This window comes from Silene latifolia, chromosome 11 (assembly GCF_048544455.1).
Source record: "Silene latifolia isolate original U9 population chromosome 11, ASM4854445v1, whole genome shotgun sequence".
Classification (NCBI taxonomy): Eukaryota; Viridiplantae; Streptophyta; class Magnoliopsida; order Caryophyllales; family Caryophyllaceae; genus Silene; species Silene latifolia.
The window spans coordinates 4,695,580-4,720,163 of NC_133536.1; the positions used below are offsets into that span (position 1 = coordinate 4,695,580).

General features: G+C 42.7%; 1 protein-coding gene across 1 annotated transcript; it reads right to left on the reverse strand.

Moving 5' to 3' along the window:
- Positions 1 to 802: 802 nt before the first annotated feature.
- Positions 803 to 1,978, reverse strand: LOC141612786 (protein SENSITIVE TO PROTON RHIZOTOXICITY 2-like). The gene has a single exon (XM_074431538.1). The coding sequence runs from the start codon at positions 1,976 to 1,978 to the stop codon at positions 803 to 805; it is 1,176 nt and encodes a 391-aa protein (XP_074287639.1).
- Between the last annotated feature and the right edge of the window lie 22,606 nt (positions 1,979 to 24,584).

The following is a 24,584-nucleotide window of genomic DNA, read 5'->3' on the forward strand; positions in this document are numbered from 1 at the left end:
CACAATTGTGTATTCAATTTCGATTTTCTCTCGATACGTAAGTAGAAATATATTCATGTGGGATCTTGTTTGATTTGTCTTTACGAGTACATTAAAAATATATAACTTTTATAATTTTTGCAAATACGTAGCTAATGATATTTAGCGTGTAAAACATGCGTTGACAAACGTGAAAAAAGAAAGTGGTAGAGTGGAGTTGAATGGAGTAAGTACTTCGTAATAAATTTTCGACGGATCCTAGGAATGCCAATGATTTCTCTTTAAAAGTTACCCACCACGTGCTAACTTCAATGTCTCCCGACAAGAAGATTGTACTGTTGTTTTACTTCAGACATAAGTTATCAAACTCCGTATGAGCTTATTATTATTATTATTCTTTCATTTAGGGTTTCAAAATATCGAAAGTACCTACATTCATATCTAAGTTAATAATGATTCATTTAACGCCATGTATAATCATAAATTAGTGAATTACACAACAGATTAACAATAAATTCAATTTATTTATCACAGTGAATAGTTTACATTTACTCTATTTTATGAGAGAACGAAATAAAGTAAATGTAAATTATTAACTTAAACGGAGGAATTATACTGTTAATTTGTTGTGTAATTCACTAATTCCTGATTATACATGACGTTAATATGAATCGTTATAATAATGTCACAATTTCGATATTGAAACAAAATTTAATACATTGATCTAAACATGTAACAAGTTATAGCCTATAAATTTAAACCAATATGAAATTATACAACCTTCTAAAAAAAAGACAACATTTTCCATACTAAACTACACAAATCAACAATCTTTGAACATAATTTGTACACCAAGCTCATTATTACAAACCCTATGATCCAATGTACCAAGAGGATTAATCATAGGACTATGACCAACAAACAAGGCAACATGTCCCATAAGCTTATCCTTCCTAGAGAAGGTAGTACCACAAGAACATTGCCATTTAAGATCACCACAATGCTTCTCATGTGTCCTTAAATCCGAAAGTACCGAGAATTGCTTTCGATTACACCTCTTACAAACATACATCTTAGGGCAATGACTTCTCTTATAATGGTTTTTCACACATATAATTGACTTAAGTGGTTGAAACTTAACATGTTTTTTGTTCCATCTACATCCTTCATGTGGACATGAGTATTTCCTAGGCATTTTCGTCGAAGAAGAGCTTTCGGTTTCTCCATTATTATTGATTAGCTTCTTCAATGGATTGCTTAGAGCCGCGCTAGACTTGTACTCATCACCATGAGCTCTCATATGCATTCTTAAGTTCGCGTCTCGCTTAAACCCTTTGGAACATACTTGACAATAATGAGTGTACTTTGCTAGTAAATCGGCTGCTTCTAACTCTACTATATCGTACGTGGCCTGATCTTGATTATCTTCATTTACATTTTTCCGACTTATTATCCCTTTTGATGTCTCTATACCCTTGGACACGGTTTTGGTTGTATTCGTGTTCATGCATGTAATATTATCGTCATACCAATTATACAAACCCTCCCCATCGAATAAAGCTTGATGACCGTTACTATTACTATTATTATTACTATTATTACTATCGACTCCTGGAATATGACTAGAACTCGCAATAAGATGATTATGATTATGATTACCTTGATTAGGAGAATAAATACCCATTTGTTGACAATTAAACATCATAGAAGAGGCAGTAACTATGATTTCTTGAATAACTGTTCCCATGGTTGCAATAGCCATGGCTGAAGTTGATGTTTGACTTTGAGGAACAAAGATGTTGACATAAGTTTGCACTTGGTTGACTTTTTCCTTCAATATTGATAGACTACATAGAAATGATCTCAATTGTGTCATCTCTAATCCTCTAGCTCCACTACTCGAACCTGTATCGACATCTTCAGTGTACAACTGGTTCCGCTGGTGGTGTACGCCTTGTGAGACGTTAGGGTAACATGGACCGCCACTTCCTGGTATCATATCGACAATCTATATCTATATCTGTATCTGTATCTATACTCGATCTTTTTTGGTAAGGTATATATGTTTGATTTAGGCATTTTACACCTAGAGGGGAATGATATACTATAAAAAGTCAACTATATTTTGGTTAAGTTTATCCCTATATACAACCTTCCTTAGGTATCTAACTAAGGTTAGTAGGATGAGATATATTATATATTTAAATGTTTCTATGGTTTAAGAAGTAAGGATATTGGAAAAAAATATGAATGTATTAATGTATGAGACCGACTTTTATACTCCCTCCGTTCCAGTCATATGTTTACACTTCTTTTATTTCCCCCTCACAAAATAAAGGAAGTGTAAACATCTCACTGGAACGGAGGGAGTATTAATTTATAAGTATACCCTAATATTATAGAGTACATACATCATGGTGGACATAATAGTTGGTTAATTGGGAATATACATTTTGTTAAATGTCTCTTTCGAGAACTTTATACACAAGCTTGTTAGATATGAATTAATATTCAAGATGGTCGAGATTTAGAAGTTTTTTCTCTTAATTAAATCGCGGATTGTGTTTGTGTCAACCCACTTATATAAATGAGTCATCAAGTCTCAACCCAAATCCGTTAATTTTGCGTTCTTTACGTGTCGTACTTAGTAAATTGTATCGGTGATTATTCTTATCGGGTTGAGAATCAAGAAAAAATAGGGTGAATTTAGTAAATAGTATATGTGATTATTCTTATCGGGTCAGTGTTTAATTATGCACTAACTATATCTTATTTAAAAAAGTTGTCATTTTTTTTTTTTTACAATTTATTAATGGTTAATCCACATATGTACTATTTTTTTTTTTTTTGTGTATAAGAGGGACGAGGTCCCAAAACTATATAGTAACAATGCGAGGTAAAGAAACACCTAGAACATCATTCCGATGAATAGAACGCAAAGCATTAGGGGCAGCGGATAAAACGGTAATAAATGTAGACAAAGTCACTCCTTGATTGGCAAGCCAATCTACAGCTCGGTTGACTTTTCTGTATACACTGTAGTATGTAAATATGTCTCTATTTAGAAAGCTCTATACGAACTATATAGGATCAGAAACTCATCGTGTATAATATGCCTACTCTTTTGTTATTCAACGTCGATTGTATTATTGTAAACACAAGGTTACGTTGATCATTAATGCATTTGATTTTTCATTTAGCAAAATCACACCTAACTAAACCAGTCAAAACTCGATCCAACCCGAAAACTCAATCCGCCCGACCCGTTTTTCGACCCGCGACCCGTTTGATCCAAACCCGAAATGACCCGTTATTTTAGATACCCATAAGTACGCTCGATTGGACTCGTTACAGGTCTACTAGATCATTCTGGAACCTGCGTTAGTTTATGACTAATTATCAAGACTGATATATAAAAATTAACACTTTTTATCGTAGTTATTGCTTATAAATATTAATTCGGATTTGAAATAATTTTTTTTGATATAATTATTATGAGTAATATTTAAAAAATTATTTTTATATTTTATTTATTATATCCTAAATTTCCTTAAATTTATCCGATTTAATATACAAGTCGTTTTGTACTTGGATTATTTTATTAAAGCACGAGATAGGATTTACGAGTTGATGACATCGATAGAACTATAGAAGGGACTATAGGGGCGACCATTGGTCCAAAATTGCACCGGATTGAACCGAAGACTAAAAAAACTATTTAGGTGAATTTAGTTCGGTTCGAATTCGGTACAGACCAAATAGTACTGTCTGGACTTAAACTTGAGGGATAGCAAAGTTGAGATGGGAAAGTAGTACATAAATGGCCTTACATGGCTATGGAAGTGCACTTTAATTGGGTTTAGCTATCTTTTGGCCCATCTAGGAACGGACTGTTGAAACTTACAACTTTCACTAGCCTGGGATTAGGGGGCTAGTAGGAGGTACGCTCGCCTAGAGGTGGACAACATGGCGGGACAGTTCGGCCCAGCTCGGTCTCATGGGCCAAATTTCAGCAGCCCAGTCAGCCTATGGCCCGGCCCAGTCCAGCCCGGTCCAGCACTGCGGACTGTGCTAGTGTTGGTATTTTTCAGCCCACAACCCGCCTTTTTTTTTTAAAAAAAAAAAATAGTAACCAGCCCAGCCCTATAGTGTTGTGCCCGGGCCTGACCAAATGAGCCCGGCCCGGTCCCATGGTAGTGTCGTGACAGTGCTGCTATACCCCAGCCTAGCCCGTCCTTGGCCCGCACCGGCCCGGCCCAATGAGCATCTCTACGCTCGCCCCCGCTCGTGATTTAAAATTTCAAAGATTTTAGTTAAATTTCAATTTTTTCCGAGTTTTCCTTGAAATAATAAACCGAACCTAAGCCGATGCATTGTATAATCTATTAACCCATTCGAAACTTGATTTGATTATATAATTTTTTTTTTTCAATATCTTACTTTCTCTGTCCTAATCATTTGTCGTTCTATTTCATTTTTTGTGTCCCAGTTGTCCTTTCTATTTTAAGAATGAACTTGATGAACAATTTGATCATTCATACTCAATTTGATCCACTTGTCATTTAGTAATTGACTATCTCCTCTTTCATTGGTCTTTGTTGTCAGAAACAAAGGACAACAATTGACTGACGCAGATATAGTATATGATAAAATTGAAATTTCAAGTTTAGAAAAAGCATAAAAAATTCAAAATATTTCAGAATTGATCGAGTTTGGACATGTATAGGTATTTAGATAGGGGATTTGGGTATTTAAAAGTTAGATTATATGATAAAATTGATTATATAATTTTTTTTTTCAAATGAGCGTACTTATGGGTATTTAAAAGAAAGATTTGAATAGATTTTTCTACGGGTCGATTCTGTTTTGAATATGATTTGTCTTAAATGCCACGCACATTCAATAAGAAGATTGAAAATGTGAAAACCGTTAGTAATAAGTGCATTTTTTTTCTTTTAATTTATTGAGTTCGTAATAAATTTTCGACGGATCGTAGTAATGTCAATGATACCACGTGCTAACTTCAATGTGTCCCGACAAGAAGAATGTACTCTTGTTTTACTTCAGGCATAAGTTATATACTCCGTATGAGCTTAGTATTATTATACGGAGTAATTACATCTACGGTTTCGAAATATCGAAGGTACATTACGCCTGTATTTATTAAGTTAATACCGTTTCATTTTGATGACCGATTAACAGTATAATTCATCTTTCTTAGTTAATAGTTTACATTTAATTTATTTCGTGAGAGGATGTAAAGTAAAGTAAAGTAAAGTCAAATATAAATTATTGACTGAGATAAAGGATTATACTGTTAATTTGTTGTGTAATTCATTTATTTCTTATTATGCATGGCGTTAAAGTCATCAATTGACAATCCTGAACGGTGCTATAGAGAATATAGTACGTGCATAAAATTGACAATTTAATTGACTAAAGCATAATTCTTCTCAACAATGCACCATGAAATAACTACTCTTTCAGTTAAAATAAAGCAAATTTAAATTATTATTCACTCGAACAGAGAGAGAGGGAGTATATAAATAAGACTCCTAAGTCCTAACTTACTATCTATCGATAGTGAGAAATATATTTATTATTATTATAATAAAAAACAAATGCATAATTAGTTTAAAAGGTAAAATTAAGTATTTTAAACGTTCGCATAGTTTACCTTAATGAGATAACTAAAGTTTAAAATCATTAAAATTACATAAAAAACTAAATACTATAGTAATAGGAGCTCTATACATGATTACACATGTCCAGATATATATACTGAGAGATACCCGTTTGATTTCATGTAGCGTAGTCTCTGGGTTGACATTTTAACATTCATTATTTTTGTATATTGTCTTTGTAATTACAAACTTACAAGTTACAACAACGTTTATTAACAAAAACCATTGTTAAAATCAGTGACAAAGGTATTATTTGGTATAATTGTTGTCAAAATAGAATCAATTTAGTAAATAGTATATGTTCCGGGTGTAATTCCAGAGCAGATATTTGTTACCACTCGTAGCTCGTAGAATGATGTCTTTGCTTGAATCCTCCTAGCGGTCTCCTGAAACGATGAACAAACTGAGGGCTCGGCTTTGGCCGAGCGTACTCACTCCGACGCTCAAGTCAGTTAACTTAGAGAGGTAAGTTGTTGTTACTTGGCTAAGAGTATAATGTAGAGAGATAAGGAGGATATTACCAGATGAATAGTGGTTATTAGGTTAAATTGTGGATCCTTTCCTCAATGAAGGTTGAGGAGTATTTATAGACTTTCACCTTTTGTCACGTAGTGGCCAAGTGGTCAAATGGCTAGCAGGTGGAAAGACCGTTCTACCCTTGGCCGATGGACCTATGGCAGGCCGGCCGAGGGGTCTTGGATATGAGTACGCGGATATGTGCCTCGGCTGGCTAGTTGCCAGGCCGAGACCCAGGTGACAGGCCGATGGGATGCATCGGCTAGACTGTCTAAGTTGTTGACTTTGCTGTGGATGTCTTTGACCTTGCTCAATATGTTGACTTGGTCAGCGGTGCAGAATATGCCCCATCAATTTGCCCCCAGCGTAGTCTATGCCGTGGTATGGGCTCCTATGTATGTTGAGCGTATGTTCTGCACAAGTAATTTCTGAAAATTTTTCTCAGACGGCCATCAGATCGGCTTCTTTTTTATCAGACGGCTTCTTCTTCAGACGGCTTCTTCTCTTCAGATCGGCTTCTTCTCAGATCGGCTTCTTCTACTTCGGCCTGGTTCTTATTAGGCCGTACCATATCCCCCCTCCACATGGATGCGTAAAGGGCATCCGATGTGGAAAAGAAAGTGACGCTGGCCGAGACCAGGGTTGAGAGTGCCGGTTGTTTTTGATTGCCCCCGGCCGGTGCTCCCTAGCTTGGTTGATCATGTGGTCGGCGGAGAGCAGATACCTAGGAATTTGTTGAGGAAGATGAACAGGCGAAGAGATGTGAATGGGCGTGTTGAAGACGCTTGGTCACTGTTGCATTGATTGACGTTCAACTGTTGCAAACGATTGACATTCCGTGGTTGCATGTCCGACACGTGTGTACGTTGCCGATTGGTGACGCTTCATGGGCTGTGCCCTGATTGGTCCTTCTTCATGGGCTTTTCCCTATAAATAGGGCAGTTATTCCGCGATTTTGGCCACCAATTTCATTTTCTCAAATTTTCTCCAAAATCTTCATCTTTCTAAATTTTTCAAGGGCTTCATTTTCCTCTGATCTTTCGAGTCTTTGATCCGGCGAGTGTTTTTCTTCAAGGTAATAAAAAAAATTTTCTTTTATTTTGTTAGTAATTGTTGCGAACATGTCTTCTGCTGATGCTGGACCTAGTAAACCTGCGTCGGGGGGCCCTAGGTCTCCTTCTCCTGAAGTTGATCCTCAAATTTTGGAGGAATGGGAGGATGAAGATGATGTCGGTGATTTTGGTGATGATTTCGGTGATGATGCGGAAAGGCCTCGTCCTAATGAGAGGAGGCAGTACGTTATGGATCACGGCGACGCCTGTAAGGTCCGTCTTGACCGTGCTTGGACTCATAAGCTCGCCAGTTGTTCCGGCGAGACATTTTTCCAGGGCCATTTTTTCTTTGGTAGGGGATACAAAATTGTCATCCCTGAGGAGGGTCAGGCCGTCTGTTGCCCTCCACCGGGCTACACCGGCGTATACATGCGGCATTTGGAGTACGGGCTCCGGTTTCCGCTGAATGGGTACGTTATGGCCATCATTAGAGCCATGAACGTTGTCGTTGCCCAACTGCACCCGTTGGCTATGAGGACTGTAATCGGCTTTGTCTGGCTCTGTCTCTTCAAGGGAGAGGCCCCAACGGTGAATTTATTCCGCCGGCTTCATCATCTCAAACCATCAATCTCTGGCCGCGTCGGATGGTACAGTGTGCAAATGGAGCAGAGTTATGTCTCTGTTGACAAACTTTCTTCTTGCAAGGACTGGCAAGGTCGGTGGGTGTACATTAAGGTGCCGGATGACTATCCGCTGCCCCGCTCCTTCCAGCACCAAGTTAATTTGCGGTGTGAGACTAAGGCGGAGCATGACAGATGGGTCACCCGGAAGAAGCTTAAAATGGATGCCAGCAAGGTCCCTCTTAAGGAGGATGAGAAGCTGGTGATGAGGCTTTTTGAGGTGGACAAGAGTGGGGTGCCGAAAAGATGGATTCCCACGACGCAGATCATTCTTCAGGATGAGCCGCTCTGCCATGTCGGCCTCATTCCGGCCCTAGCACAGGGTGAGTGGGGTCGGTGTGAGGCCCATCACCGCTCTCAATGTTCCTGTTTCTCGAACTTCGATTTATTTCTTCTACTTAACTCTTGCTTTGTTTCTTTCGCAGACCACTTTGGACCGGACCTGTCTGAGGATATCCTCCGGAGAATGGGGCTGCACAAAGATAAAACTGTTGCTAACTTGCATCCCAAGGCTCTAGCCCATGACCGCAGGACGTCGCCGAATGATCTCATGGAACAGCAGCTGAAGGGTTTGAACATGGAGGAGGCCCAGGCGAAGGTTGTTAGCAGCATAGCGCGCCGGACGCAGAAAACAAAGTCTTTGGCGGCGACGGCGGCGACACCGGTTCCACCTCCCATCCCCCACTCTAAGAAGGAGACGGTGGAGATCGTTGATATCACTGGTGGGGAGGACTCCGATGCGGAAGAATCTCCCCTTGTCCGTAAGAGGAAGGAGACAGCTTCCACCGCTGGCAAGGAAATGCGTCCTCCGGCCAAGAAGGCCAAGCATGGTACGGATCTATCCTGTGGCTCAAATTTAGCCGGTTCATTAGGTGCTCCTGATGACAGGCTCTCTGGTATGTCAATGCGTGTTGACACTGATGCTTTCATTAAATTTTGTAGATCAGCCGCTGTCGTCCGTCGCTCTTATTGGGCAGCAAGTGGAGGGGAACCCCGTGCAGGCTGGTGATCAAAACGTCACCATTGTCTCTTCATCCCAGAAGGCTTCCCTCTCCCAGTTGCAGGCTGGTGATCAAAACGTCACCACCGTCTCTTCATCACAGAAGGCTTCCGTCTCCCAGCTTATAGAGGAAGGCACGAAGCTGATCAAGGAGCTGGCGAGGTGGAGCGAGCTGACTGGTGCTCGCATCATAGAGCAGGAGAAAGCCGTGGCTCAGTCTGTTTTTGAGCGTAATGCTATCAAGCAGGTGGCCGTGTCGGCGAAGCTGGATTTCCTCAATGAGCAGAAGCTTAGGGGAGATGCCGAGAGGGCGCTCTTGGCCGAGAGAAAACTCAGGGAGGACGCTGAAAAGGAGGTCCTTGCTGAGAGGGCCAAGGCCGAGGCTACGGCGGCCGGAGCTGCGAAGCTGCTGGAGAAGTGTAACCTTGTTCAGAGGCACGCCGACCTCTATCTCCAGCAGAGGAACGAGTCCAGGGACCTGTTTAAGGCCCAGGGGGAGGTGGTTCGGAGCAAAGAGGCCATAATCAGGCAAAAGGAGGAGGACATTGAGATGCTCCAAACCGTCATGCTCCCTAACATGTGCGCCAAATTCCGGGATTTGGCCGAAGAAGCTGCCAGGGAAGTGATTGGGGAGCTCTTCCCTCTTGATGGTTCCTTTCCATGGGGCAAATTTGACGAGCTGCTTGACGACAGGCTCGAAGCTAAGGAGAAGGCCGTGGCGGAGAAGGCCAAGGAGGCGGTGAGGGCGAAGATGGAGAAGGAGACGGCCGCGGAGAAAGCAGCTCTTGCTGAGAAGGCTAAGGCGGCCAAGGAGGAAGCTGAGAGAATGAGGGCAGCTGAGGCTGCTGAGGCTGAGGCTGCTAAGAAAGCTGAGGCTGAGGCTGCTAGGAAAACTGCTGGGTTGCCCATCGAAGAAGATGCGGCTACCGCTGCTGATGGCAAGCAGCAACAGGCATAGGGAGACGGGCGGTTGTCACCAGGCTCACCCGGCGTCTCGGATAGTTTCAGCTGTTCGGGAGCCAATTATTAAGCCCTTCCTTCCTGCCATCTTTTGGCGCTCCAAATGACATATTTGTAACTTTTTGCTTTTCTTTCTTTGTATTTTGTACAACTTTGGTAGGTTGTGTTTTGGCTTATCCCTATGGGGACGGCCGTCGTCTGTATTCTCTTCACCTGTAACCTGTTATTATTTTTAATAAGAGTTCGTTTCTTTTGCCTTCGGTATGGCCGAGGTCTTTACCTTACTTCTTTTCCTTGCGCTAATAGTTGGGCGTCTCAACTGTATTTAGCGTTTTCACTTTGCCTCTGGCTTGGCCGAGGTCTTTTCTCGTTTTTGTCTGAGTCGTCCTCTTACGTTATTAATCGAGCGTCTCTTTTGTTTCCGCCTCGGCTTGGCCGAGGCAGTTTAGAGTGCGTATCTCAACTGTGTTTAACGCTTCTAAGGTATTTTGATTGTTTTTGCGAGTGTCAACTGCTACACCCGCGACTGTAGTGGTGTCTGCTTTCTGAGGGTGACCGCCGCTTTTGTCGGTATGACAGTGTGAGACGGCGTTTGTTTCTTGATAGAGAATGCCGCTCTTGTCGGTATGACAGTGTGAGCCGGCGTCTGTTTCTTGATAGAGGCTGCCGCTCTTGTCGGTATGACAGTGTGAGCCGGCGTCTGTTTCTTGATAGCGTGTTACGTGGCGTCTACCATTTGGAGTGACTGCGACGGCGTCACACCTCTGGGGGTGACTGCCATTACGTCTACTACTTTAGGTGACTGCGACGGCGCTTATTTCTTGATGGAGACTGCCGCTCTTGTCGGTATGACAGTGTGAGCCGGCGTATGCTTCTTCATAGCGTGTTACGTGGCGTCTACCATTTGGAGTGACTGCGACGGCGTCACACCTCTGGGGGTGACTGCCGTTACGTCTACTACTTTAGGTGACTGCGACGGCGCTTATTTCTTGATGGAGACCCGCTCTTGTCGGTATGACGGTGTGAGCGGCGTACGCTTTTTCATAGCGTGTTACGTGGCGTCTACCATTTGGTGTGGCTGCGACGGCAACACACCTGGGGGGTGACTGCCGTTACGTCTACTACTTTAGGTGATCTGCGATCGCGCTTATTTCTTGATGGAGACTGCCGCTCTTGTCGGTATGACAGTGTGAGCCGGCGTATGCTTCTTCATAGCGTGTTACGTGGCGTCTACCATTTGGAGTGACTGCGACGGCGTCACACCTGTGGGGGTGACTGCCGTTACGTCTACTACTTTAGGTGATCGCGACGGCGCTTATTTCTTGATGGAGATCTAGCTCTTGTCGGTATGACAGTGTGAGCCGGCGTCTGCTTCTTCATAGCGTGTTACGTGGCGTCTACCATTTGGAGTGACTGCGACGGCGTCACACCTCTGGGGGTGACTGCCGTTACGTCTACTACTTTAGGTGACTGCGACGGCGCTTATTTCTTGATGGAGACTGCCGCTCTTGTCGGTATGACAGTGTGAGCCGGCGTCTGCTTCTTCATAGCGTGTTACGTGGCGTCTACCATTTGGAGTGACTGCGACGGCGTCACACCTCTGGGGGTGACTGCCGTTACGTCTACTACTTTAGGTGACTGCGACGGCGCTTATTTCTTGATGGAGACTGCCGCTCTTGTCGGTATGACAGTGTGAGCCGGCGTCTGCTTCTTCATAGCGTGTTACGTGGCGTCTACCATTTGGAGTGACTGCGACGGCGTCACACCTCTGGGGGTGACTGCCGTTACGTCTACTACTTTAGGTGATCTGCGACGGCGCCTATTTCTTGATGGAGACTGCCGCTCTTGTCGGTATGACGGTGTGAGCTTGGCGTCGCTTCTTCATAGCGTGTTACGTGGCGTCTACCATTTGGAGTGATGCGACGGCGTCACACCTGGGGGTGACCGCCGTTACGTCTACTACTTTAGGTGATCTGCGACGGCGCTTATTTCTTGATGGAGACTGCGCCGCTCTTTTCGGTATGACAGGTGTGAGCGGCGTCGCTTCTTCATAGCGTGTTACGTGGCGTCTACCATTTGGAGTGACTGCGACGGCGTCACACCTCTGGGGGTGACTGCCGATACGTCTACTACTTTAGGTGACTGCGACGGCGCTTATTTCTTGATGGAGACTGCCGCTCTTGTCGGTATGACAGTGTGAGCCGGCGTCTTCTTCCTGCTAGTGACTAGCCTGAAAATGAACATCTTGATGAAAGACTTGGTCGATTTTACATTAGATATAAACATGCGTCGGGGTGCCCACAGCTGTTTTGGACACCTCCGCCGCTATACAAGGTCTACCAGTTTCCTAATGCCTCAATAGAGGCGCTCCTTCCCTGTCAACCGTCGGTCGCATCCATGAGGTCGCCCTCCTGTTGTAAGGATGAGCTTTTCCCCCTCTCTGACTGCTTCGCCACTTTGAGGGATTGCATGTTGCATCCTCTGGCAGATATCTGGACGTTGACCACCTCGTCCTTCTCGTCCTTGGAGACGAGCTTATGCGCTTCCCCCCGGTCCGAGACATACATTACTGTCAGGGCCCGGATGGACATCACTGCGTCGGCCTCGCTTAGAGTAACCCGGCCTATGAGAACGTTGTAGGCAGACGAGCCGTCAATGACCACGAACTCAGCTAGGACATTCTTAGCCGCATTCCCCTCGCCGAGCATCACCGGCAGTCTGATTGAACCCAGGGGTACCAGGCCAGCCTCGGAGAAGCTGTACAGTGGGTTGGTGCAGGGGCTCAAGTCCTTGATTTTCAGGCCGAGGCTGTGGAAGCACTCCCTGAACATGATGTTCGTGTAGGCGCCTGTGTCAATCAGACACCTCTTCACCAGGTGGTTGGATATGTCCAAGTTGACTACAAGTGGGTCCCTGTGAGGGGCGATGACTTCCTCGTAGTCCTTCCTTCCAATAGTCATATCGGGAATGTTGGAAGCGGGGATCGCTGTGTTGGGCACAAAGTTGATGGCCTGATACAGCTCGTTCAGGTGCCGTTTGTGCCCATGAGCTGACTCCCCGTTCTCGTTACCCCCGATGACTACATGGATCACTCCTATCCGTTGAAAAACGGATTTCTTATCTGAGCCGCTGGCGTCAGTTTTTTGGCCCTTGGCAACATACTTGCCGAGGCTCCCCTTCCGGATCAGCTCTTCAATGGCATTCTTCAGATGCCGGCAGTTGTCAGTGAGGTGACCGGTGTGGCCGTGGTACTCACAGTACTGGCTTGTGTCACCGTCCCCCTTTGGCTTGGGGGGGCCTTTCCCATGTGTGGCCCTTCTTTTTGCTCAGGGTGAAGACCTCGGCGGCCGATACGACCAGAGGGGTTTTATCGTGGTAATGCCTTTGGTAAAACGTTCCCGAACTCCCCCCGGCGCCCGTCGAGTCCTGTTTCCTGGCAGATCTGTCAGACCGTGACCTATTATTGTCACGGCATCTCTCATCGGATCGTGACCCGGTATTGTCACGGCGTCTTTCATCCGGGTTGTCATCCCGGCGGCTCTTCTTTTCTGAGGGCTCGGCCTCGCTGGGGCCTACCCAGGTCTTGTGATAGTCTTCCACCTTGATGGCCTGGTCAGCCATCTTCCTAGCGGCATCTAGGCCCAAACCCCCGTACTTGATGAGATCATCTTTTAAGTCTCCTCTTGGGAGGCCCTTCATCAGTGCGAAAGCCGCCAGTTCGGGGTTAATCTCCCGAATCTGCTGAACCTTGCCGTCGAACCTCTTCACATAGCTTCGTAGAGACTCGCCCTCCTCCTGTTTGATTGTTAGGAGGTCCGACGTCTCCACGGCCCTCCTCTTGTTGCAAGAGTACTGGGCTACGAAGGCGTCCTTTAGGTCGGCGAAACAGTATACCGAACCGTCGGGAAGCCCCTTGTACCAATTTTGAGCCATCCCATGTAGAGTTGTTGGGAAGACTCGGCACCAGACCTCATCGGGCTGCTCCCATACCGACATGTAAGACTCGAAAGCCTCGGCGTGGTCGGTTGGATCACTATCTCCTTTGTATGTGAACGCCGGAAACTTCAGCTTAGTTGGCACGACGGTGTCAAGGACATAAGCACTGAGGGGCTGTCTGACCACGTGTCGAATGACACGCGGCGATCGGCTCCTCGCATTTCTGGTCCGGCTCCTCTCCTCGTAGCGGGAAGGACTCCTCCTCCGACTCGGGCTTCTTCTCCGACTCTGCTGCGTCGGACTTCTCTGGCTTCTCTGAGGCAGGTCTCGTCGGTGCTGCGGCGACGCTGTCCTCCCGTGAGTACGGGGAGGGCTCAGGTCCACCACTAGCACTCTGGGCTCCTCCGGCGTCTTGGCAGGGTCGGCTTCTCCTAGTGCTCCGTTCAAATTTCTCGGAGTCACGTTTTTGGCCCTGGTCTCCTGGATGGTTCCCGCCGCTCTTGTCGGCGTGACAGTGTGAGCTGGCGTACTCCCAACTAGGTCCAGGAGCATCTTCAGTTTTGCTACGTCAACCACGTGTCCCATGATGGTGACCTGGTTGGCGGGCAGCGGCGTATCTGGTATTATCGGCATCCCGAATTCCGGTTGGATTATTCCGCCGGTGGAGGGGTGCACGACTCCAGAATTGTGAAAGGTATCATCTTGGTAGAGTGCGGTTTCGTCGGTCACGACTACCTCTTGTTGTTTCGACATCTTCTTAGCTTTTTGGGGTGAGTTTTTTTTGTTTATATTTTTTGTTTTTGGGAATGAATGTGACTAGCTTCTAGTGTCTTTTTCCCACAGACGGCGCCAATTGTTCCGGGTGTAATTCCAGAGCAGATATTTGTTACCACTCGTAGCTCGTAGAATGATGTCTTTGCTTGAATCCTCCTAGCGGTCTCCTGAAACGATGAACAAACTGAGGGCTCGGCTTTGGCCGAGCGTACTCACTCCGACACTCAAGTCAGTTAACTTAGAGAGGTAAGTTGTTGTTACTTGGCTAAGAGTATAATGTAGAGAGATAAGGAGGATATTACCAGATGAATAGTGGTTATTAGGTTAAATTGTGGATCCTTTCCTCAATGAAGGTTGAGGAGTATTTATAGACTTTCACCTTTTGTCACGTAGTGGCCAAGTGGCCAAATGGCTAGCAGGTGGAAAGACCGTTCTACCCTTGGCCGATGGACCTATGGCAGGCCGGCCGAGGGGTCTTGGATATGAGTACGCGGATATGTGCCTCGGCTGGCTAGTTGCCAGGCCGAGACCCAGGTGACAGGCCGATGGGATGCATCGGCTAGACTGTCTAAGTCGTTGACTTTGCTGTGGATGTCTTTGACCTTGCTCAATATGTTGACTTGGTCAGCGGTGCAGAATATGCCCCATCAGTATATATTATATATATAGGTGATTATTCTTGTCGGGTTAGTGTTTAATTATGCACTAGCTAAATCTTCTTTAATAAAATTGTAGCTATATTGTCCTTGTATGTAAATATGTCTCTATTTAGAAAGGCATATACTACTTCCCCAATTCTTATTTCAGACCAAACTATCCGTCTTATTAATAAGACGGATACCATATTCTCTCATAAAATACCCATTTAGGGTGAGTGGAGAAGCACATGGGGGGTCCCACCTTTGTCCCCTCTACCCATTTCCTCTCACACAACGACCCGTCTTAAAATCCGACCCGTCTTAACCAAGACTTACTCATACTACTTATATATAGGCTCACAAAGTCAACTTGAATATATATGCCTACTCTTTTGGTATCCGACATCGATTGTATTATATTGTAAACACGAGCTTGATCACAAATAATGCATCTGATTGTATTATATTTAGCAAAATCATCACACCCAACAATATGGAAATCGTACATTATAGTTACTCCGACCCGCTTATTTATTTGCCTATTTTATTTTGGGAATCTCAGTCAATTGTTTAGTTTCTATTTTAGAAATATATTTGACGACCATTTTGATCCTAAACACTCAATTTAGTCATTTAAAAATTAGCTTTCTTCTCGTTGGATACGGTTGCTCCGGATGAGGTTGACCCGATCGGTAATGATGATCTGATTGGCCCGGTCGTCGTCCCTGACGTCCCTGACCCGACAGGCCCGATCGTCGTCCCTAACTCTACTGGCCCGATCGCCAAGGCAGACCCGACTGACCCGATCACCGAGACTGGCCCGACTTGCCCGATCACCGAGACTGACCCGAAGGCTGATACGGGCCCGGCTAGCCCTGATGGCCCGGATAGCCCGAAGACCGATAGTGGCCCGTCTAGCCCGAAGACCAATATTGGCCCGGAGACCGATGTTTGTCCGGAGACGGATGCTGAATAGGAGACTGATGCTGATCCGCTACTGCCTCCTGGGTTTTACCTGGTGCCCTTTGATTCGGATGTTTCTTTTTCCTAAAACATTATCTCTGTGTTGCTGCGTAAGTCTACATATATTAGGTAATGGTGCTGTCTTAAACAAGAATCTAAGAAAATTCATGACTCAAAAAAAAAAAAAAAAAAAAAGGTAAATAACAAATGACCGAGACGGAGGGAGTATAGTGTAAACCACTATGATATAATAACATAAATAAAGTATGCAAATGACACAAATGATCAAATAACGTATATAAAAGTGAATAAATAATACCAAATACGCTTACAATACCACCAATACGCTAACATAAGTCAAAAACTAGGCTGAAATCCAACCTATCACAAGTACAAGCAAAACAAATGGGACTAGAAGAAAATCAAGAACAATAACAGCATTTATCCTATTGCGGACAATCGCAAAGTTAAATGACCAAAGTAGAAGGAGTAATAGATGAAAAATGGACAGTCTTGTGGGCACGTATATTAGCCAAGACAAGGGTGGACAAATTATGTTTTGCTTATTTATTTAAGCGGGTAGTTTAATATAATGTGTATTCTTAGGTCCGTTAGCCCAAAAGACTGAAAAAACAAGTTGTATTTTAAATATTGTGAAAGGATATCGAAGTTAGAAAAAATGTCATTAGAATATAATAGTATAACGAATTAAATAAAAATTGACGAAACACTCAAACCAATGTTGCGTGTTTAATTGACAAAACTATACGTTTTTTTTTAATTCTCACCATAATCTTTCAAAACAATGTCAACCATTTAATCTATATTGAATTATAGTTCACAAATAAAAAAATAAAAATTTATATACTAAAAAAAATCTTCTAAAGTTGAATAAATTACGTAGATAAAAAAATTGAAGACAATAATAATAATAATTGTGACAATATACTAATAAACATAGCAATATTCGTGGCATAATACTAATAATCCGTGGTAAACGTTTACAAAATTGTGGAAAATATACTCTGACGATGCAATATGTATTAATTAACAAAAAAACTTTTTTCTTACGAGTCCTTTCTGTCATCAGACTTAGTACGAACGCAAATCTAGGCTTGCATAACACCATCAACGTGACAACATAGCTAACCCCGTGAATTTTACGAGTAATAGAGCTAGTAATGGTTGAAAAGAGAAAGTCAAGTAGGTCGTCACTAAAGCAAAAAAGACAGGTAAAAATACGACTATTGTAGAATGGGCATATTAAGCTACAACTGTAACTTCATAATTTAGAACTTAATGAATGTTATAGGCAGATAAATAGAAAGAATTGAGTCATTAGAAGGATGAAAAGAAGAGCAGAAACCATCACTACAAATATAAGCTTACAGAAAAATGTCATCGCGAATAAAATAGTACAATGTTATATAGATGTTAACCTGTTTAAAAATGGGTAATGAAAAACATAGTAAAATAAAGTCCAAATACTAACAATATATACTTCAAAACACCAGTGAGTGTTTATTATATCATATAATAACGGGTGAATTGATAAAAACACTCCTTTATATATCAAAACTTTTAAATTACACCCCTTTATGTTTTTTTTACAAAATTACACCCAAAAACAATCATTCCTTTCAAAACTAATACCAAATTCTCACTCCGGCAGCAAAAAAAAGAGTATCCGAGTGAAATATTGTAAGATTTACTTAAATGTTAACATAAGTTCATATTATGACCTTCATTTAACTCATTTATCTATTCCCTCTTACAATTACTCATTTATATTCTGTCAAAAAAAAAAATTACTCATTTATTTCTATTTTTATCATTCACTTTCTCTCTCCTTTACTATCAACTTTCTTCCCCAAATTCTTGCCACTAATCTAGGCATACTGACCAGTAGTTATGTTTGTTGCTATCTCTCCATACTGCTCTCCTTCTTTACCCAATTATTGCCCAAATTTAGTGTATTTTACTTTCGTGTTTCTTATATTCATTAAGAATTGTAGCTACGTAATTGAGTGTTTGTCAAATGAACACTTTGATTCATTAAGTTGTATTGTTGCCCTGGAGAAGGTAATGAATGAAATTGATTGTGTGGCTTATTGATTTTGTTCAATGATTCTTCTTTGAACACATCAATTATCAATTAATGCAAAAGATGAGAGAAAATGAGTGCATTTTTCAGCACATTACTTATAAAATTCCAAGAACTTCTTCAGTCAAGAATAGAGATGGTGCACAATCTGAACTCGTTGATATGAATTTCGTTAATCTAAAATGAGATTGAATAAATTTAGGGGATTTAACCCTATTTTAAGTTTAGGGAAAAGTGAGAAATAAACTGTGAAGTGAGAGTAAAAGGAAAGAAGTTAGACTGATGATATGGTTTAGGGAGTACATAAGCCAGGGGTAAAACGGTCAGTTCACATTTTTTTGGGCTGGATAATGAGAGTGGTTTCAACTTTGAAGGGAATAGTGGTTTTTGGGTGTAATTTTTAAGAAAAAACATAAAGGGGTGTAATTTTTAAGTTTTGTTATATAAAGGGGTGTTTTTATCAATTCACCCTATAATAACATAAAACAAGATTTAGAACCAAGAGCCTTGTGCATTAATTGATAGATGAACCATCTCAACCAAAATCTTAAGATGATGGTTGAGGCCCAACTATTATAAATATTCCTATTACGCTCCCTCACTCAAATGCCCGTTGGGCTTGAAGAGTGGTTAGTTGTGCACCGGCTCCCCCGTACCGTGTGCAGGGTTTCCACTTCGAGTTTTTGAGGAGTTTTGAGGTTGCCGGGATTTGAACCCGTGACCTTTGGTCACACTGGCTCTGATAGCATTATAGATGAACCATCTCAACCAAAACCTTAAGGTGATGGTTGAGACCCAACTATTATAAATATTCCTATTATTAATGTCATTCAATCACACGCAAGCAGCATATCAAGCATAGCCCACTTACTACCATATGAACATTTCATTCCATCCTTAATACTTATCAGCTAGTCTTGCTATAGACGGATATAGCAAGAGACGGGTCAACTACCCTTAAAGTGGTGACATTTTTCGGCCCCACCTCACAAGTTGTTGTTTGTCTTATGCATAATATGGTATGTTACTTGGCCCGTCTCTAGTTATAGACGGATAGTTTTCGTCTATAACTAAGGGCTCTACAAAAGCCGACTCAGATCATTTACAGCCCTATAACGTAAGTGATCAAATTAAGTCATCAATTTTCATTTCGAGACAATTCATTCCGATTTAATCGAATAATTCGCAATTAAAGGGTCTTACAGTGTGAGAGGGTCCATCCAAGAGGTTCAATGCTGGACTCGAAATCGATCAAACCTTATTCTGAGTCGAGCATGGCCAAATTATAGTTGATTCTGAGCTTAACAGAGCTCGGTTCAGATGTTCATTTAGGCTCATTTTATTCTTTTTATTACACAGTTTTAGTATTTTGTAACTATTTTTATTCTTATTGAAATGTTATTTTTAGCATTTATGATTATATTTTGAGGAAATTGATAACGCCACACCCAAAATGTACTCCAACACCCATTATGTGAGAGTATTATAATTAATAGCTAAAATTTTTATTAAATGTTTTTAGAGTGGTGTGGACAGCGGGCCGCCCACGGGGGCGCTTGGTGAGAAGCGAAGACAAGCGTTTGCATTTTGTATGGAGTCGCCACCAATTTTTATGGGGAATTGGAACCGTTCGAATACCTCATGTCATGTCAAGACATAAAGTAGTGACATGAACACTAAGCAATCGTTACCCTTAGCATTCTATGTCTAGAATGACTCTCGTGGATGCCAATGAACACGGGTGCTCACGGAGATCTGGAGTAAGGGGTGAGGGTACGTATTAGGAAGCTCTTTTGATCGAACACCTAATCCCGCCCGCCTCGATAGCGGCCTCTACTAATGATTAGGGAAGTTATTCGTACTTGATATATCGTCGATTGTATGCATGCAATGCAACATCCATTGATTAATCCTAACATGTGAGAATTAGACTAAGTCGGTGAAACACGTAATTTATCATGCAATTAGGTCGAAGTAGGATTTTATGCTCAATTACATGTGAAAACATACAAGTGATACGAGAAATACAATAATTATAAATTACAATAATGAAAATTACAATAATTACAACGGATTAGGCGATTTATGTCGAAAATACCTTTAAAACGGATAATTTGAGAAAAAGAATAAATAAAGAATAAAATTAAATAAACGAACAGGAATTAACGTGATATTACGGATAATAGTTAATTAATACGTAAACTAATTAAACTACGTCAAGGCAAAACGAGAGTTCAGGGACAGAACTCAACCAGGAACAGGCGCAGCAGAGCTGCGTCCTTTGGAATAGGCGCAGCAGACGTTGCGTCTGTTCCTTGGCTCAGTTCTGGCTGTGAAGCCGTAATTGCAAGCCGTTAATGTCAATTGGTAATTTTAATGGATGATTAAATTATTTACTCGGATGAAAGTGATTAATAGGTTATTTAACATATGAATGGGTCATAAAAACAGTAAAATATGAGTGAGACGGATGCAAACGAATTAATTACAAGATGGAATAATTACAGAAGTGAATAATTACAGAAGTGAAAAATATTAATGAGTCCAACAAATTAAATCAATTGATTAGATTAGATATGGTGGATTAATGACGAATATGAAATGAACATGTGAATAAACAGATGAAAACTATATCAAAGATCGAATTCCAGAAACTCAATATGAACAAATTGAATCTCTACAACCCGGAATTGAATGTAATGACGAAAACCCGCAAATATTGGATTATAAGGGATTTAAGTCGGGTTAATGACGAACTAAACATGTTAATGATGAATAATAAATATACATGTGAATTATTGATGATTATGACGAAGAATTAGCAAAACAAACGAAAACAAATAAAACTTTGACGAATAACAGAGGACGAAGGAAGAAGAAAGGAAGCAGGAACTGCGGCAGCCTCACGAAGAGGCGCAGCAGGTGCTGCGCTCCTTCGAAGAGGCGCAACAGTTGCTGCGTCCTTTCTCGACGTCTGTCTACTGGAAATCCGTAAAAGAGGTTTCTTTAAAGACGATTTTATAAATCGGTTTTAATGGTATTTTCGACGTAAATCTTACAATTGTGATACGATAATTAAAAATACAATAAATAAAAGAGGATTTACACCCTCAGACTTACATGTTGACGAAACGAGAAGAACTAAGATATCGATTAGTGATGCTCGACGCGAATGCAAAGAGAGTGCCCTCGTAAGAGGAAAACGATTGAGTTGATTGATTAAATTGATTGATTATTGTGTAGTTGGTCAAATTGGTCGGTCATGCAACGGAGAGGCTGGTACCCGGAAGGATCCGAGCTTACGTGGTCGAAAGTTCAAGCACGTAGGCGCCAATTAGTAAGAACAAAGTCTAGAATGCAAAGGGAGAAGAGAAGGGCGGACACTCGCGTGAGAAATATGAGAGGCAAAGGCTCCTATTTATACTAATCACGTGAAGGAGTTAGGGTTTCGGAGACTCTTTGGAAGTGAATCTCGGAAAGATATGAAAAAGATACGTGCAACACGCAGAGAAGGGCCTGGGAAGAGGCGCAGCGCGTGACTGCGTCTCTTGGAAGAGGCGCACACTGCTGCGTCTATTCCCGGAGGTTTCCTCCGCCGAAGAAAGATTTCCGCGTTTGAGATATGGTAGGACGGAAATAATCCGATCTTCCTTAATATTTAATATGAATATTACGGGATATTATTTGCCAAAAGATAAAACTTGTGAAATATGGAATAGAAATATCCGGAACATTCCAGAACATTCCGACTCGGGATTTAACAGATTATCGAAAAATGGAGACGGTTTTTGACCGGACTCGAATGTACTCTAATTACTGCCAAAACGACCGTATCAGGACGTAGATGACAACTGTGAGGTCGACATTAATATTTGAGCAATCACTTGACGATAATCTTACGAACTGTCACAAATCGTTCCGCGTATCAAACATGCGGCCCAATCATCACCGGGTGGTTTGCGGGAGGTGCAGAAATGAGGTATCTACAGAGCCCCCACTTTGACTGAGGCTTGGACAAGGCGAAAGTCAAAGTATAGCCATCAGGTCAATCGAATATTACAACTTGACGACTATGGCGACGCGAGGCGGCTCAAGGGGTCTGAACCAAAGACCTATCGTCGGGAACATTTTAGAGTCTGTCGACTATCGGGGAGGGTCGTTTAAAGTCCATTAGACTACGTAAGGAAGCTCGCCAGCCATAAGAAGAGACCATACCTGAGATACCCCTGGGTGAAACGGGACTGAAGACGCTTCGGCAAAACTCTTTGGTCTGAAGATAAATTGGTGTCTGAAGGCATTAGGGGTCACAGGGATTCTGAAGAAACTTCTTAATACTTTATGAAGGCTAACTCTGAAGGCTACCTCTCTCTGAAGGACAACTCTCTCTAAAGGACTGAAAGGATACTTAACTGAAAGGGGTTATCTGAAAGATTAAGATAAGTTTCTGAAAGATATGAAGGCTTTGATTTGAGAACTTCTGGAGCACGGCACCCTGGTCGAACTCCGCGGGGAAACAAGAAATATTGAAAGGCAGCAGGACGTCGGTAGAAACTGCTGGGGAATCCGCTTGCGTCGGTCTCAAGCGAACTCTGGCAAAACTTGAGGTTGAATCTGCTTGCGTTGGTCTCAAGCAAACTCTTGCTGGGGAATATATTGACGACTAGGAACATCTTGACCGTCATGGGAGAAATCTTGAGTGAGCAGTACTGCAAAATACTACTGCGCTGGATAAAAGGAATTGAGCAATACTGCAAAATACTGCTGCGCCGGATAATAATACGCAACGGTTCGCCGCTGGCTGATGAAATGCGGGCCGGAACGAAAGAGAATCATCGAAACGGACCAAAAGAATATAACAGCGTCAAGGAAGAGGCGCACCAAAGATGGGCCCACAAATAACGAACTTATAACGAATTTTTGAAAATCCGTATGAAGGGAACACAAGGAAGAGGCGCAGCAAGAGCTGCGTCTCTTGGAAGAGGCGCAGCGCCTGCTGCGTCTTTTCCCCAATTTGGCTTTCCTGCGTAAAAACGCGAAATCAGAAGGGATTGTATTTCATTATTTTGAAACACAATTCTTGCAATTTCTCTCTCAAATCTTCACCATTTCCGTCGAGGTTTGATCCAAAAGCTTGCATTAATCATGACTAATCGAGGTATGTATTCCAATCTTGCATTAATCAACTACATTTGTTGAATTTTGAGCCGCGAGATTTAGGGTTTTCGACCCTTTGGATCGAAAATTTGGGGCTTTTCCCCCAAATAGATTTGCCATGCCAAATTGATGTTAGAAACGGATAGTAGGCAATGTTAGGAACATAACCATGTGTTTGCTTCGAATTTTTGTTGAGTTTTGAGCTCTTGAGTGAAATTTGAGACAGTTTCTGACTAAATCAGAAATTGCTTCGAAAATAGCCTTAGGAATGCCCATTTGCGATGAAATTTGATATTTGGGATCCTTGGATGATGGGTAAACTTTCTACCATCTCGGAATTTTGGTTTGTAACAACTTTTTCGGGACACTTTGCTAGGGCATAATCGCCGTTATAGCGAAATGCTGCCGAATTTTTGACTCGAACCCGGAACTAGGCTTCGAATTGGACTTGACTTGACCCAATTTATCACATGAGTGATTGGGTTGACGGGAACATGGCCAAAGATGGCATGGAAAGGGCGTTTTCAGGGCTTTGGAGGCTCGAAAACCCCTTAACAAAGGCTTGTCGTCATGTGACGCGGCCTGAATTTACTTTAACGTTGCATGTGATGATGCTTCTACTTCTGGGAGGACTCCCATGGAGATAGACGCCACTACTGTTGAGGAGGCTTTAGAGCAAGCCTTCACCGCTGCGGTGATGGCTGCTGAGTTTCACGAGGAGGAGGCCGTCGAGGAGGAGGAGATCCCGAGACGAGCCAACGTCGGGCGAGGGGGTCGTCAGCTGAGGGGAGCTTTTGCGTGGGCCGAGACCTGGGAGAGTAGGCACCTTGTGTGGGCTGCAGAGGGTCACCTGTCCTACAGGACGGTGAAGAGCCTGGTAAATAAGAATTCACTACTCACTACTTGTCCTCTTTCATTCTTTTTGTCTAAATTTCTTTCAAATTTCAGCCAAAACTAAAGATAGCTTTGTTTCAAATCATTATAGGAGGCCGGTAACATCAGGTCGTTCTCGGGTTACACGACAGCGATGGAGCACTACGAGCGGCTGTCGGCGGAGGAGAGGGCCATGATCGAGCGTGGAGCGTTCGGTCCTCTGGTTCAGGTCTGGAGGGATATCGTGAAGAGGAAGTTGCGGGCTAACCTT

What these genes read in the sequence shown, in the direction of transcription:
- LOC141612786 (XM_074431538.1), bottom strand. Translation starts at nt 1,978, where the DNA reads ATGATACCAGGAAGTGGCGGTCCATGTTACCCTAACGTCTCACAAGGC.